This window comes from Myripristis murdjan, chromosome 15 (assembly GCF_902150065.1).
Source record: "Myripristis murdjan chromosome 15, fMyrMur1.1, whole genome shotgun sequence".
NCBI classification, from domain to species: domain Eukaryota; kingdom Metazoa; phylum Chordata; class Actinopteri; order Holocentriformes; family Holocentridae; genus Myripristis; species Myripristis murdjan.
Genome location: NC_043994.1, coordinates 14,420,058 through 14,436,294, shown reverse-complemented (window position 1 = coordinate 14,436,294; position 16,237 = coordinate 14,420,058). Strand labels below are relative to the sequence as shown.

At 41.6% G+C, this 16,237-nt stretch overlaps 2 protein-coding genes across 2 annotated transcripts; one reads left to right on the top strand and one right to left on the bottom strand.

Annotated features, from left to right (window-relative positions):
- Window positions 1-4,222: 4,222 nt before the first annotated feature.
- ikzf5 (IKAROS family zinc finger 5) lies at window positions 4,223-7,735 on the top strand. Its single transcript, XM_030071004.1, has 4 exons — window positions 4,223-4,676; window positions 4,937-5,097; window positions 5,896-6,069; window positions 6,468-7,735. Exons 2-4 carry the CDS (start codon window positions 4,965-4,967, stop codon window positions 7,430-7,432), a joined length of 1,272 nt encoding a protein of 423 aa, XP_029926864.1. The 5' UTR covers window positions 4,223-4,676; window positions 4,937-4,964; the 3' UTR covers window positions 7,433-7,735.
- Window positions 7,736-9,150: 1,415 nt separating this feature from the next.
- On the bottom strand, window positions 9,151-16,003 carry LOC115372919 (deleted in malignant brain tumors 1 protein-like). The gene is made up of 11 exons (XM_030071084.1): window positions 15,952-16,003; window positions 15,603-15,653; window positions 15,103-15,247; window positions 14,715-14,911; window positions 12,243-12,387; window positions 11,796-12,004; window positions 11,413-11,588; window positions 11,093-11,323; window positions 10,755-11,002; window positions 9,364-9,608; window positions 9,151-9,221 (listed from the first exon to the last, which is right to left on the bottom strand). Exons 1-11 carry the CDS (start codon window positions 16,001-16,003, stop codon window positions 9,151-9,153), a joined length of 1,770 nt encoding a protein of 589 aa, XP_029926944.1.
- Between the last annotated feature and the right edge of the window lie 234 nt (window positions 16,004-16,237).

Sequence of the window (16,237 nt, the reverse complement as noted above, 5' to 3'; positions counted from 1 at the left end):
TCTTTTAAATGTGAATTAGGACAAGTGGATAATACTGCAACCTTCTCAAAGGCAGGTGTTATCCCTGCAGGGTCCATCCTGCGTATGACACTGTAAATTCAAACTCACTCAAACGTCATGTTTTTAAAATCAAATCTTTATCACACACAAAATGATGCATAGGCCTACACTGTTTTTTCTTTTTATTACATTTGTTTTACATTGTGTCAAGCAAGTTATTTTACAGCTGATTGCTGCTTTAGGGTAACTTACCCAACATGTAGTTCTTTACATAATAATATTGAAGTATACCCCAAGCTCCTGAGTCACCACTCTGTAATTTGTTCTATATGTTACCAAGTAGCTGGCTGCAGCATTAATGGCTGTAAATGCCAGCCCCAGTAGGCCCTATCAGTGTATTACCTACCCTCAGCCTCATTAATACACGTTCACTGCCCTTTTACTATACAGCCCAATATATCCTGTAGTGGACATGTCATTAATGCAAAATTAATTTTGACCAATTACTCCCTTTTAGTATTTTTAGGCTTAATAAATGTGTCCTTCAAAACCAAAGGGCATATTGGTTCTAACTGTAGAAAACACTTGGCAGGAAATACACCATATAGACCTAAAAAACAAAAATGTCCAAACAAACGAGAACAGTAGGAAACGCGCCCTTTATCTTTTCAAGCCAACAAATCATTGTGGCTGCAAGTAAATTATTCAAAAGGCTCTGGCCCCACTGGAAACCTGAGCATAATTAAATTGCAATAAAATAACGTTAGTGTCGACAGGCTGTTAGAAGGTGATGTAATTGACTGCTGCGGCGGTCATGGTTCAACCCATGAGGTCGACTGTCATGTCTTCCCCTAGTCCCTTACACGCTGTCTCGGGGGATTGCCTTTGTCAGCTGACACAAACAACATCAGTTGTCTTGTCACACGTCCAAGTCAACAACAACAACAACAACAGTGACGCGAGGCTACACTTGGGGTAATCATCCTCGATCCAGAGTTCAGAGTGGCTGTAAAACATTCGAACAATGGCACATCTCTGCTTTGTATGTTGAATCATGTTGAAGTGTGTGTCAAAACAGTGTGTGGTGTGCTGGGAGGAATTTCAGAGAGGTTTACACCGAGACGTGTGCGCCATCTTGTGTCCAGATTCTGAACTGCACTAGGCATGGAGGAAACAGTCTATGCACAGTGTATGGCAAAAGTTGCATCTGAAAAGAATGCTGTAATATCCAAAATACACACACACACACACACACACACACACACACACACACACACACACACACACACACACACACACACACACGCACACACACACACACACACACACACACACACACACACACACACACATGATCACATGCATACACATACATGCATGTACAGGCATATGCAGATGGATAGCGAAGACATTTCAAAATCTAACATGTTACAAAATATAAATACATCCTTATCAAATGTATCAAAATAAACAAAAAAAAATCTGGCATCAACGATGCATTTAATTAAATACACACATTTTGTATTTTTAAAAGCCAAAATAAAAAAAAAAAGCACCAGATGAGAAACACGGTGCACGTGACTTGCTATACCTGCAGAATAGAGATCCCCAACTGTTGAGCTCTTTATTCAAATGTATTTTTTATTGTGTCCTCATGTTGAACTCTACATTCAAATGCATTTTATTGTGTCCTCATTTGGACTAACTGACTATTTTGCACAACACCCGAAAGAAATGTAACCTCTGTCTACTGCCTTTGATTCTTGTTGTCATGTATAGAGTATCAAGCTCCTCTACTGCCTGGCACGTGGGACTCACATACTGGGACAGTATTAAAGTTGGAACCATCCCAGTAAGTCTTTCTTTTTTTTTTTTTTAACAAATTTTAAAACCATCCGGGTGCAATCTGATGCAGCTTGGAGTTTAAAAGCCCATAGGAAACCCCCGATAGAGAGATAGATAAGAGTTTTGTCTGCTCACCTTCAACATCAAACTAGTGACTCACATTTCAATGTAAAGAGTTCACCTTACAATGTAAAGAGCTCACCACTGATAGCAGGTGTACATTACTGCTGTAACACACCGGGACTTGTACCGCTGAAAACGGATACAGTAGTCTCAATCAGCTCAGCCATCTATCATCTTCTCCTCAATGGTTTTGCTACAACTCTGACACAAATGGGACAGTGTGATCGTCACCAAACAGCTTACTGGTAAATTATTGATTGTGATGAAACATGGACCAGTCAATAGCTTTGTAAAGTAATGCATTTATGCCTCACTGCACATTTGCATACAGGCTAATTGCAAGCAGGATTGCACAATATATCGTTTCACCTCAGACAGGTCATGCCACAACTTTGCTGCTGCTTGACACAAAAGGAAAACGTGCAAGGTTTTCATTTTCCGCAACAAATCTACAAGAAGAAGAAAAAGTCCGTCTTGTGGCAAATGTCTCATGTCAGGAATGTTAATGGATATCAGTTAACTTCATTTACTGGTGGCTAGAAACACAAATGTGTGTTCTAAATGCATGTATTTGAAAAATGAATGCAAATCATTTTGAAATGCGTCAAAATTGATGTGATTTGCGTTAAAAATACAGTATTTTTATTTACAAATGTTATGTATATGTTACATTACAGTAGTGTCCAAAAGTCTGAGTCCTCTACCAGTAAGTGCTTATTTTCATCATTTATCAAAAGATAACAAAGAATAACTCATTAGTAAAAGTGCAGTGAAAAGGCAATTGGCAATCTGTAGCCTTAATCAAAGAGGATGACAGCACAAGCACAAGCATCGGCATTTCCCTTGAGACAAACAGTACCGAAATGTCACTGCTGAATACTTGAAGAAAGTCTTGTTGACAGATGAATCAATGTCTGAACTTGAAAGTTGAAATCAGAGAGCTGATGTGAGCTGACAGCCGGGTAAGAGGTTAATGCAACAGTGCAACATAAAGCCTGAAGTCAAACATGGTGCTGGGACTAACAGAAGTGGGGATGTTGGGTGTTTTCCAGAGCTGGTGACTTGCACAGGATCACCTACACACTGACCGAAGAGAAGTGCCACCCTGTCCTGCACAGACATGCTCTCCTTTGTGGGTTACAGTTGCATGAACAAGGATTCTTTCTCCAGCGTGAATGCAAACCTAAATATGCATCGAAGCTATGCCAGGCCAACGTTGCGCTCAAGGAGGAGGAGGAGCGTGTTGGCTTGCATGTCCTTCCCTCCACAATCACTAAACCACAACTTCACCAATAGAAAATATAAGCTCTACCATCACAAGTGTGGATATAATTTGGATTTTTCAAATGTGCAAGCTGTGATCACACACTGGGCATACAAATACTGAGAAACTTTGACTCACACTCAATACTTTATTTCCCTTTCTGTGATAAAGGGATGAAACCAAAGGATTATTGGTAGGGGATTCTCAGTCTTTTCGACCACAATCGTCTAAATGTAACCCACTGGTGATTTAGAAATCATACATTTAGGCACTAGAGGTACTTAAGCAGTACATTTTTTTTTGTAATAGCCAGCTCATGAGACCATGCAGTGCTGAAAACTGATCAAATGATTACACAAGAAGAACTTCATCATAAGGCCTCTGCTCACATGTGTAATTCTTACAGCAGTGCACCTAATAGACTCAAAGAAACAAAGATGCCACTGCTGCTACTACTGCTAGATGATGATGATGATGATGATGATGATGATGATGATACTGCTGTTGTTTATTTAATATTGGTAACAATCTGTGCTGGTTCTACCAACAAAAACTCATTGTTTAAAAGTCTATACCTTTGGGTTTGAGAATTTGTGTAAGATTTTGTTCATCCATAATTGTTCACAAAGCAGTATCAAAAATGTATTTCCACTTATTTTGAGTATGCATTTCAGTACTGAGGATTTCTAATCTAAATCTAAAATGAGGCTCCTTTTACCCTGTTGTTTAGGACCAGGCTATCATGTTTTACAATTTCAAAAGCTGTTGTAGCTGACTACTTTCATGAACAGCAGAATCTGCTGGGCAAGTTGAGCGATAAGTGTGACATTTTTAATAAGACATCTAAATGCTGTTGTACTTGTATTCTTTTCACTGGTGCACTATACTTTATATTTTGCCCCAGTGCAGAGATGTAATTGAGAATATTTGACCAAACTTACAGCTTGAGCCATGGGAACATTTTTTCCGTGGTCAAGTTTCACCCGCAGGGGGACGGTTTTCACCGGTGGACAGACGGTGAACTCTGACCCCTCTAACTGGCTTATTGTTTTGATTTAGCAGGTTAGCATTTTACGTGAATTGCCCTGAAAACCTTTATGGAGAGAGAGATAAACTAAGAGCGCCCTCAGGACCTGCCTAAACTGAGCACAGCCGACGTAAATAATGAGTGTGAGGATGGGGAGCCAGCGCTGCCGTTGAGGACGGGGAGATGATTTCTCCGCTGTAAGCTAACGTTGGCTAACTGGCTAACGCAGCGTACGTTGCGCTGGTAACAACACGATGATGAGGAGTCGTGTTTAGGAGTGACAAGACAACGGACCGGGCTGTTTTTCTGGCTCAGTACCCATCCCCTGCCAGTATTATCCTGTCTGCGGATCTGGATAGTCGCTCAACACCGTGTACAGTCGAAAAGGCTAGCACTCCGCCGGCTGTTTTAGAAAAGGTAACTGCCAGGTGCGAAGCTTTGTCAGCCAGCTAGCTAACACCCGTGGTACTTGTAGTGCTAACACCTGATTATTGTGTGTGTGTGTGTGTGTGTGTGTGTGTGTGTGTGTGTGTGTGTGTGTGTGTGTGTGTGTGCGTGCGTGCGTGCGTGCGTGTGCGTGTGGTTTCTTCTGTCAGGTTTATCGGAAGAGTCATTTGCAGGTGCTGTTGTTGGCTCCAGTGGCCGCTGTGATAACAGATGTGGTAATGTCGTTGCAGGGTTGGACATTTGCATCACTATCTTTCAATGGGCGAGGAAAAGCCAGATACGTTGGACTTTGTCAAGGATTTCCAGGAGTACCTCAGCCAGCAGACTCAACATGTCAACATGATATCAGGCTCTGTGAGCGGCGTCAAAGAGGCGGACGAGTTGCCAGCTGGTAACGGCCTGTAACAATTTAATGGATGGATAATTGGTGGAGCTAAAAAAAAAAAAAAAAGCCTGACATCAGCTGTAACCTAACCATCACCTGACTTACAGTAGTGACAAGTGATCATCCTTACACACGTCATCCCTCAATAAATATGTGTATGCCTGCCATAAATCTGTTCATTCTGATGCGTTGTAATTCCAGCTTCATTGCCAATGTCCTGCCATTCTTGTATTGTGAAACTTCTCGTTAATCAGACTAACATAGTGACATTACATAGCGCACAGAGTCCCAGTTGCCACACCTTGCCAAAATCTATTAAAATCATCTGTTTATGAAGATATGACTCTGAGGCTGAATCTTGCTTTTACCTCCATTTCAAATTAAAGCCATGCTTTGTGTGATATCTAGCCTCCAGGTCTGAACAATACATTGTCATCTTATTGCTATCTAGATATGAACATGTGGGATATTAATATCTCAAAAGGCAATGATATGGATGATATCAAATTTAGGGTTAGAGTGAGCCAAGGACAGTGACTGTTCTGATCAGAGAAATGTTTTGTGATATAACTGTATTTTCTACATCCGGCTAGTGTTACTATGATGTTTTTTTGAAAAATACTCAACTTTCACTGTTGGTATTCTTAAAATTTCATGTAAGTGTGAACCCATATTACATATCGTATCATATCTAGATATTTGAAATAAATATTGAGGTATGACACTTTGTCTATATCGTGCAGCCCTCCTAGCCTCCCCCTTGGGTTTGTGTTGATAGTGTCTGGCTGTTGTTTGTGTACCCAGACTGCAGTCAGAATGGGCTGGATCACCCCTCAGTGGACATGTCATTGGAGGACAGCTCAGGGATCCTGATGGATGGCTTTGAGAGGACCTATGATGGCAAGCTCAAGTGCCGCTACTGTAACTATGCCACCAGAGGCACGGCACGGCTCATCGAACACATCCGCATTCATACAGGTGAGTGTAAACGTGCTGTATAGATCCCAGCCATGGCCAATGCTCAGAGTTGTTTCATTATTCAGGGTTTTATTACTTGGCCTACAGGCTTCTCCACCTTAACATCTTGATTGTCCCATACGTTTCTCCTTAAGTAGCCTTGTAATGGTGCTGCCTAGCATTATTTAATGGCTGCACCATTACATCAAACAGAAAATATTTAGCTTCCTTGTGTGTCATTTTATACAAGTTTCTCTGTGATTTAGCAGGACATACTTTTGTTGTCTTTGGAAACTTTGATATATCCACTAGAATTTAAAAAAGGCTTCTGCACAGCATTTGCTTTTGTATTGACAGACCCATCAATAGGGCTGGCAGTTTTGGAGAGGTTTTAATGTTTGTTTTCCTCAATCAAACAGGGGAGAAACCACACCGCTGCCACCTGTGCCCATTTGCTTCCGCCTACGAACGCCACCTGGAAGCCCATATGCGATCCCATACAGGCGAGAAGCCTTACAAGTGTGAGCTGTGCTCCTTCCGCTGCAGCGACCGCAGCAACCTGTCCCACCACCGCCGTCGCCGTCACAAGCTGCTGCCAATGAAGGGTGCTCGCTCCCTTTCACATAAGAAGATGCTGAGCGTCTTGCAGAAGAAGGCCAGCTCACTGGGCTACGGCCGCCGGCTTCTCATCAACTTCAGCCCCCCCTCGATGGTGGTGCACAAGGCTGACAACATGAACGACTACTCCCATGAGCTGCCCCACCTCCGCCAGGACACATATGACAACCAGACTGGGGCAGCTGAGGATGGGAGTTCCAGGAATGAAAATCACCATCACCAAGATATGGTCATGGACAACCCCCTGAATCAGCTGTCCACCCTGGCCGGCCAGTTGGCCAGCCTTCCCTCTGACGCACAGGCCCAGACTCAGCCTCCCATGTCTCCCGGAGCTGAGTCCATGGTGGACGAGAAACCTTTCCTCATCCAGCAGCCCCACCCGGCCACGGCTCCTGTGGCTGTTTCAGCCAGCATGGCCCACACCTCCTCCTCTTCCCCCATCACCCCCGAGCCCAGGGCCCCTCCCCACAGCAACTGCAGTCCTGGAGTGGGACCTTGTAGCGAGCACAGTGGGCGCACCAGTACCCCCAGCATCACCAACAGCCAACCCAGCACCCCGGCCCCAGGCCTGTCTGCCCCGCTCCAGGATCCCCACATGCTGCATCACTGCCAGCACTGTGACATCTACTTCCCTGACAACATCCTCTACACCATCCACATGGGTTGCCATGGGTACGAGAACCCCTTCCAGTGCAACATCTGTGGCCACAAGTGCAAAAGCAAGTATGACTTCGCCTGCCACTTTGCCCGGGGGCAGCATAAGTAGTGGCTGAATGAGTGAAACTTTCAAAGTACTTTAAAGGGACAGAGCTTGGTTGAATTAATCCTACAGTGGTTTTATTTATTTATCTTTAACTTTGATTCTGGCCTTGATGTAGCCTAGCCTTTGAAAGTTTTGTGTACTGACTTTGATTTAGAGAGAAAGGCTATTAGAATATGTCAACATGTAGATGGTTTCATTTTGTATTATTTAAAGTGCCCATTCAAGTGTATTACAAAGGGATGTAGTGGTGGTAAAAAAAAAAAAAAAAAAATCATATTAAAACAGTTTTAATTATCAGTACTCCTTGAGTAATATATAAATCTATGTTTAGATGATTCTCACACAGGGGTGAAACTGCTGATGAGTGATTTAACTTAAACCTCGTCTAAATTATTTCAGAGTGCTTGGTGCATTACTAATATTTCTTTACAGTGCCTGACATATTGGCTTTGTCATGTGTCCTAGTTAGAAAGGACTGCTTAGTTGAAGATGAATGGATATGGTGGTTTAATATCCTCTTCTTACTGCAATGGACTGGCCCCAAACCATAGAAGAGTTTGGCCATGGTAGTTTTTAATGGTAGCCATGATAACACCAAAATTCTCCAAAATCCAAAGTTATCTCGCATTCCATGAATGCGAGATAACTTTGGATTTTAATACCAGCTGTATTTTATACTATATAAAACATGGCATCCATAACATACCCTGGTTAAATACGTTCTCTCAGTGGTGTATGTTTTGCCAACAATTGTTTAACTGTTTTTTGTTAAACTTGTATGGTTTGTGAAGTTCCTCCACACAGTGCCCTTCCTTAGCCAGAACCATGGCAACTTGACACAGAATTTGATGAAAGGATGTTGCGTTGCCTTTTTAAATATATCATGTTTTACACTTTTTGATATTGTATTAAGTCACCTTGATATCCAACATCTCCACTTTTAGACCAAAATCACCATGTCTTGTGTCTGTTGTGAACACTGTTTTGTTCAGAATTGCCACGTAGCACCAGAGATGCCATGTTTTAGCCTTTGTGATAACATGCCTTGAGATTTCCCATTCATCACATGGATCTCAGTGCTATTCTGAATATTTACTGAGTATTGTATTCTGAGTGGTTGGATAGATGTTCAGTGTCAAAAGTGAAATTATGTGCAGTGAAGATTGCTGCTATAGCAAGGTTGTTCATTGTATTGGATACTGTTGTCTGTTGCTTAGCAACATGTGCGGAGAACATAGTTACTGTTGTCTAGGACCAACCGCTTGTCACCATGCTTAACAGTAATAAGGGCATTGAGAAATGACTGCCTTATGTTCTCTCTGTGTCGTTGGTTGATAGATAATGGTGAATGTTGACGCGTATTTGGCGATCACTCTCTCGCTCTGGGATGACAAATCATTTTATTGTGAGATGGATTAATCCTAACTAATTTATAAGTAAAGTGTTTTCTAACTCATCTGCAATTTGTCTCATCTTGTTGTCTTTTTCCTCTATCTTATACACATTGAAGAACTGAGTGACAAATAACTTGAATGTTACAATGAAATGTTAATATATGATGCCAAGGCAAGAGCGTGATTTAATGAAATACACAAAAACATAGATTGTCTTTTGATGATGCTTTTAATCAACAGGGGAAGAGGAATGAGTATTAATGCCACAGGGAGCATAATGGTATGAGGACTGATTAGAAATGATAACTGAAGCTGGTCACTGAAGTATCATTCAGCCTTATTCTCCTCTTTTGGAGTCTCTTCATCCTTTGGATCCCCCCCATCCTGCTTCTCAAAGTCTGGGGAGTAGAAGAAAATTTTATGTTTATACAGAGAACACATTAGAAAATAGTGTCATTCTTGTTGTTAATCTGAAATAATTCTTATAATAATGCACTGACTCACTATTTGTACCAGAACCAGGTCCAAACTGGCACTGACCTTTAAGCTGGATGGGACCCAGGACCAGACTTTGGCTCTCATGTTCTGACCCCAGGTCTCTGGCCTTGCGTTTGTAGCAGCCACGACGGCAGCGGGAGTTGTAGTCAGAGGCTGGGCATATGAGGATCTTGCACTGCAGGTACACCGAATCATGAGTTCGCAGAAACTGGAAGGACTTGAATGTGAACCTGGCTACGTAAGAAGACCCAGAGGAGTAGGCGTAGTAGGTGCTGTCCCTCTTACATCTACAGGTGAGACAGAGACAGTATTACTGCTTGGTGAGTAAGAACAACAGACAATAAGAACAACAGACAAATTCATCACTGAGAAGAAGGTCCGCAGTCTACTGAGCATTTGTTCTCTTGGCTAATAATCTTGAGAACTGGTTCACGAAAAGTTAAAGAGGCTGTTTCCCAAATTAAATAAACTAAGCCAGAGGTAGACTTCAATCCAGACTAGTTAATTATGGCCTAAAACCTTTCTGATACACAGCTTACCTTCAGATTCATTATTCCTTGATTAAGTTTAAAGTGATAATCATAGGACCAAGTTTTTTTGGTTTTGGCAACGCATTTGGTGAGAAGTGGTCATTGCTTTGGTGTTTTGCACTCAGTGTAGGTGCATGCGCTGCACAATTATAAGACTTTCATATTTCTTGTTATTGTTTCAGAAGTGTAGAAACACATTGTTTACACGGGATTTTTACAAGGGAAAAGCCCCTTAACTATCACAGAAGTTTAGAATTTCAAATGTGAAAGTTGTCATGAAGTGGCTATAGGTTGAATCACTATTGCGTGGTATCAATCTGCAACAGAGAAAATGGATATTTATTTATACAAAAGGATTATGGATTATCACTTTAATTTCAAAACCCAATGATGCTCATAAAACCTGAATTTCATCTCGAGAAGCCCAGAATTATGTGGAATTTGAGGACAGACAGTGTAGAGACTGTTTCTCTTACAAATAGTCTCTACGCAGTAAGCAGTAATCTGAGAATAAACCTTCCTCAGAGGTTTAATTTAAACCATTTACAAACACTCACCTTTGACCAGGAAATCAGATGATTTGAATTTGGATTAAGATAAATCTAGAACCATTTCCATCTATGCCCTAGAAAGGGAGTTTTAAAAAGCATCTACCCCTAAATGTCTACAGCATTCTTCACACAAAACAGTGAATCCTTGCCTTTAAAAACCACAACCACATGAACCCGGCACAGTAAAGAGAAGTGTTTAGGGAATATACAGTCAATGTGTTGTACTTGAGTTTTATTTCTTTACCGACTCCACCGGAGTGCATGAAAGCAATCAAACACTGCGCTCTCTCTTTGAGAGCCACTTAAACTTTATATTGTAATCTGACTGATTTTTACCACCAGCTTTTCTTACCCGTCGCGGACGAGATCATAGGATCTGGTGTGGAAGTCATGGGGATTTGGTGAGGCCACACATGTGTCGACGAAGAGGACCAGGCTGGAATCGTCCCTCCTCAGTCTCATTTCGACAAACATGTCCTGGTTGAGGCTCACTTTGTATGGGACTTCAGTCACCTGATAGAAGAGAAAACACAAAACCAGAAATGTTAGCCTCTGCCTGATGGTTGTAATGCAAAATGTAGACATCTGTGCTCTGATTTTCTCTTTTTTTGTAAATAGAGTTAATATGTTGCCTTTGGGTACATTTTTTCCATGTCTTTAAGCTGAAGAACCTAGAAATCACCTTCATACCTTGTAGTAGAAGCTGCTGGAGGTGTAGAAAGCCATGGTGGCATTGAATCTTCCTGAGCCTGTTACGTCACTGCTGTTTGTGTCACGGGCGATGTACATGATCTGGGCCGTTGTATCCTGCTCCATCCTACAGTCCACATGCAGCTTGAAGTGGGACTGGCGTGTTATCTCACCATATTGGGATTTATGGGCACGGATAGCATTGGTGTACAAAACTCTGCCATTCTCAAACTGGTCAGGGCAGAACACAGCAAACATAAACCTTCAAATCACTGGAGAATAATCTGTTGATGTTTTCCACAACGTGATGGGTTGCTTACCCTTCGAATGGTGCCACAAGTGTTTACAGGGAAGCTGAAGATCACTTGGTAACTCGTAATCTGCGGTCTGCAGTACTGGTCATTCAAGTACAGGTCATGGCCGCCATAGCCCATAGACGTCAGGTAGGACCTTGAAATTACAATGTTCATGTTGTCGGAGGAACAGTCCACACGGCCTGAAAAAGCACCATGTTTACAAGGTGACAAAAAGAGCTCGACTGGCTTTTAGGATGAAGCATACCTGCATAAATATTTTAGATTTCCCTAAGAGTTTGATTTGTCATTCCACAGAGGATGAAACAATGGTATGACCATTTTTTCTGACTGGTTTCAGGAACTATTTTTAAGATAGCATGGTATACAGATGATTAGAGTGATTTCACCTGAGCTTGGCGGGAGAGAGCTGGTGAACTTCGCACTGAACCCTCGGCCAACCACAGAACCGTCAGTCCGGAAGAGCACAGTCATGTAGTTGGAGGATGAATGGAAGAAATCATTAGTGCTATTTTCGCACACTTTCCCCAGGAATCGTGAACCAAGAGATGGCCCATCGTAGATTGCAATGTAGTCACAGTAGCAGCAGTTCTCAAACCTGGGTAAGATTGAAGGTAGATTGAAGGAAAACTGCTGTCGAAGTACAGCATATTCTTGATTATTCAAATATATACTAAAGTGTTATCTGCAAAAGTGTTTCTGCATAAGTAAATATTGTTAGAATGAGATTGATCTTCTGCCACACATCTAAACATGTGTAATTAACATCATCATGCTTGTGTTCCCATAAAATCATGATCGCCCAGACTCAGAAAAGCAGTCTGTTCTTCACTCACTGCAGGTCTGTGATTGACAGAGAGATTCTTTCATCAGATCTAGTTCTGAGGTACCACACACAGTATGAATTGTCGTGGTAGTAGCTGGGATAGTAAGGGCTGGAGAAGGACCCAGAGCCATACATGGAGCCTCCACAGGGGTTTGCTGAAGGTTGGAGAGATGGCATTAGTCCCAGTCACTCATTTCAGTTAAAGCCATTTGAGGTTTGAGATAATATCTATCTGTGCATTGTAACTGATAATATCTGCTGCAGGTTCTCTTTGCAAGCCTTTCACATGAGGAAGATTACAACTGATGAAATACCTGTGGTCGGTCTGTTTGTTGTGGCTTGGCAATAGGCTATGTGAAGGAAAAACACAGGATTCGGTATCATTTCAATGGAAACAGTGCACAGCGAGAAGAAGAAGCTTTTCTGCTCATCTTTGAGGGGACATTGTACTCACAGTAGTAGTCATAGCAGCAGCTGTAATTGTATCGACATGAGCTCGAGCAGGAGCAGCTTCCCAGGTCTCTGCCGCAGTTGTAACGACATGAGGGCTGAGCTGGGAGACATAGGAAGATTTTGCAACATGAATCATGCTTTCCTGTTAGCAGATCCAATGACAGGCATGTGTATTCTGTGCCATTTAGTCTGTAGAGATGTTGAAATACCTGTGGTGGGTACTAGGCAGTAAGCTGCATGAAAGAGAGATAAGAAAATGGTAAATATGTAAGTAAACTGGTCATTTTCTGAACCAAACCAAAATGCCTAAATTTAGCATACAGCTGCACAATCAATCAAAAATTATCAAAATTGTAACATGGCCAAGTGCAATATCCAAATCATTGATGTTGCAAATCTTTTAATAACGGTAAAACATGTAACAAAATAGCATTGTAAATAAAGTATGGTGGTGCTACAGAGATGTCCTGGCCAACAAATCATACTCCCATAATTCTAATTTTATGTTTTGAAATATGATTCTTTTTAACATATCAGCCAGCTCTAATTCATACACACACTCTGTTTACTCTGCAATCATCAACAACAAGGGGCAATGTCATGCGGCTCACCACTGACACACCATTATACAGGAATTTGACAGGCTGATTGCTCCAGCAAGAGAAGGGCGCAGAGCCTGGTAATGCTGTTGATTTGTTGGACTTGGCACTTACAGTAGTAGTCATAGCAACAGTTGCCATAGTATTGACAAGAGCTTGAGCAGGAGCAGTTTCCCAGGTGCGTGCCACAGTTGTAACGGCATGAGGCCCGAGCTGGGAGACACAACATACAGCCTCACTAAAGCATAAACAGTTCATGTAAACAGAAATGAATTAGATGGAGCTGTTGTTTTGAAACATACAGGTTATAGAGAGGTTTAAATACCTGTGGTTCGTGGAGGAAGGGTGCTGTAGGAACAGTAATCTGTGTGAAGAATGATAAGAATTTCAAAAAGGCTGGACTGTAATTTTACACTTTCACCCCTCCTGTTTTATCCCCTTTTATTTGGTGTCAACAGTGTTTTTCCTCCATCATGAATAACAAGGGGCAATGTCATGTCACATTTCATGCCCCATTATTCAGGATTACAATAAGTTGCAATTGCTCCGGCAAGGACTCAAGCAAGGACTTGTAACACGGCTGAGAAAGAGGCTGTCAATGCTTGACAACTGCTGCATACTTACAGGTGAAGTCATAGCAACAGGTGCCATTGGACAGACAAGAGACGGAGCCGGAGCAATAATAATAATAATGATAACAATAATAATAATAACAACAACAACAACAACAACAACAACAAAAATAATAATAATAATAATAATACATGTCATTTGTATAGCGCTTTTCAGGATACACAAAGTCGCTTACAGAGAAAAAAAAAAAAAAAAGAAAATAACTTTAAAAGGATAAAACTAGATTAAGGAGTAGAAAAACCAAAAAGTGGCACTGTGGCACTGTGGCAAAATGAAATTCTCAACCACTAGATGGCAGCAAACTCTAGATGTTCATGCCCCTTTAAAGTTGGCCCCTCATGTTGGCCCCAGATTTGTTTGTAGGTGGAATATGTTTTGCCTGTTTTCCAGGGCGTGGCATTTCACAAGGGTCTGGATCCTAGGTACAATATCTCCCTTTTTGGACTATATCTCCATTTTTCCTGCTCCTAACACCCTGGTCTTACCTCGATAGTCATGGCAACAGTTCCCTCTGTATTCACAGCTGCTGGCACAAGAGCAGTTCCCAACCTGGTAGCCACAGTTATACCTGCAGGAACCTTGAGAGAACATATACAACTTTTGATCGGTTTCCATCATTAAAATAACAGCGTCCAGGCCTCCATGCAGCTTTGATGGGATTATTTTTGTCGTTCTGCTGCTTCTTGGATCTCTTACGAGGAATAGCAGCATAATAGAGCTTCTGAAAAGGCATCAAAAATGTGAAATGACATATTTTGTAAAATGCAATCGTCTCAGTTGTAATTAAAGTTACTTACCCACAACACGGTACTCAGCACGGAATCCCCTGTGGCTAACAATGCCGTCACTTGTGAATCGCACAGTCAGGTAAGAACCAGTGGAGTGAAAGGTGGCACTCCAGTTTCCACAGATCCTACCCAGGAGCGGTGTGCCAGTGCTGGAGCCATCATAGACATAGATGGCATCATACCCGCAGCTGAAGTGATTTTCAAGACTGATGGGAACAAGGGAAGTACTGACAAGTTAGCAGTAATATCATATATTCTTTCACTTTCACTCTACTTCATCACAGATATCTTTCATCTGATGATGTAAAGCATGTGGTTAATGGCACCTATCCACTATGATTCTAGGAGAACGATAAAAAAAAAAAAAAAATTAAATAGTGACACTAACAGCACTTACTCCATTTCTGTGAATTCCAGCTCTATCACTTGACTGCCTGGTCTGATGTACCACACGCAGTCTGCATGGTGAGGGTAGCTTCCTGGGTAGTTGGGGCTGAAAAAGGAGCCTCTGCTATTGTACAGGTAGCCACCACATGGTGCGCCTGTAGGACATAGCAAGAGGTTTTGGATCAGTTCTACGTAAGGCTGAGTCACAGAAATTTCAATGAGCCAAACATTTTTGGGTGAACCAAATTTTGTTGCAATTCAGAAACTTGAAAAAAAATTGAACTAAAATATTATGAGGAGATACAGTAATGAAAGATACAAATACTGAAAGATACAAATACTGATTTTCAGTATACAAATACTGAAAATCAAGTTGAGAGGGAAAGTATGGTGCAGAGAATTTGAGTCGAGTCAAATTTATTCCATTTTTTGTCTCCTCCAACTTTAATTTTTTCTCTAAATCAAAAAAAAAAAAAAGGCAAACCTTGGATCTATCTGTCAGGGGCCTACCTGTTAAAGCATCATATGAGGTGTCTGCTGTTAGGTCTGGTGTAGTTGAACCTGATAGGTTACAGGAAAAAAAGAACATAATCATATGTACAGCACTCTAAGGCCAGTGACAAGCAACATTTTCTAAGAGAATGTTCTAGATGATCCGTGTGAGAAATAAATGTGTACGTGGTACTATGCTAGTCAGACATCCTATGTATTCAGCTATAACATAACGAGTGAATGTCTCTGTTTTTGCATCTGTCGTTTGAAACCATCTGCAGACAAGGAAGTATCAAGCCATTCAGAAGACATTGCTCGCCAAAAGATATCACCAAGAAAACACAACAATAAGAAATTTATACCATACCTTGCACACCATGTGAGGCGATCATGCTGCAGAGCACCAAGAGAGCCCACATTGTTATTTTTTCGTTGATGTGTTTCCAACCTGCCTCAGATGAAATCCTTGATGGCTTATATAACCAGAGGCCGTCTTTGGTTTTGGAGGCCATAAACGTTGTGACGTCACTGCAGGTGACTGATCCCTCAGTAATCAATGTGCATGAGAAGCCAACACTTTGTTAACTGTCATAAAGAGTGTACATAAAGGCAAAAAGTGTTTACCTCTCACTTCAGGAAGTATTTTAAGATAT

Excerpts from the sequence above, each read along its gene's own strand:
- ikzf5 (XM_030071004.1), top strand. The coding sequence starts at position 4,965 with ATGGGCGAGGAAAAGCCAGATACGTTGGACTTTGTCAAGGATTTCCAG. Across the intron at positions 5,098-5,895 it reads GGCGGACGAGTTGCCAGCTG|ACTGCAGTCAGAATGGGCTG; the intron begins GTAACGGCCTGT and ends TTGTGTACCCAG. Across the intron at positions 6,070-6,467 it reads ACACATCCGCATTCATACAG|GGGAGAAACCACACCGCTGC; the intron begins GTGAGTGTAAAC and ends TCAATCAAACAG.
- LOC115372919 (XM_030071084.1), bottom strand. The coding sequence starts at position 16,003 with ATGTGGGCTCTCTTGGTGCTCTGCAGCATGATCGCCTCACATGGTGTG. Across the intron at positions 15,248-15,602 it reads CTCATATGATGCTTTAACAG|GCGCACCATGTGGTGGCTAC; the intron begins GTAGGCCCCTGA and ends TATGTCCTACAG. Across the intron at positions 12,005-12,242 it reads CTGTCAATCACAGACCTGCA|GTTTGAGAACTGCTGCTACT; the intron begins GTGAGTGAAGAA and ends AATCTTACCCAG.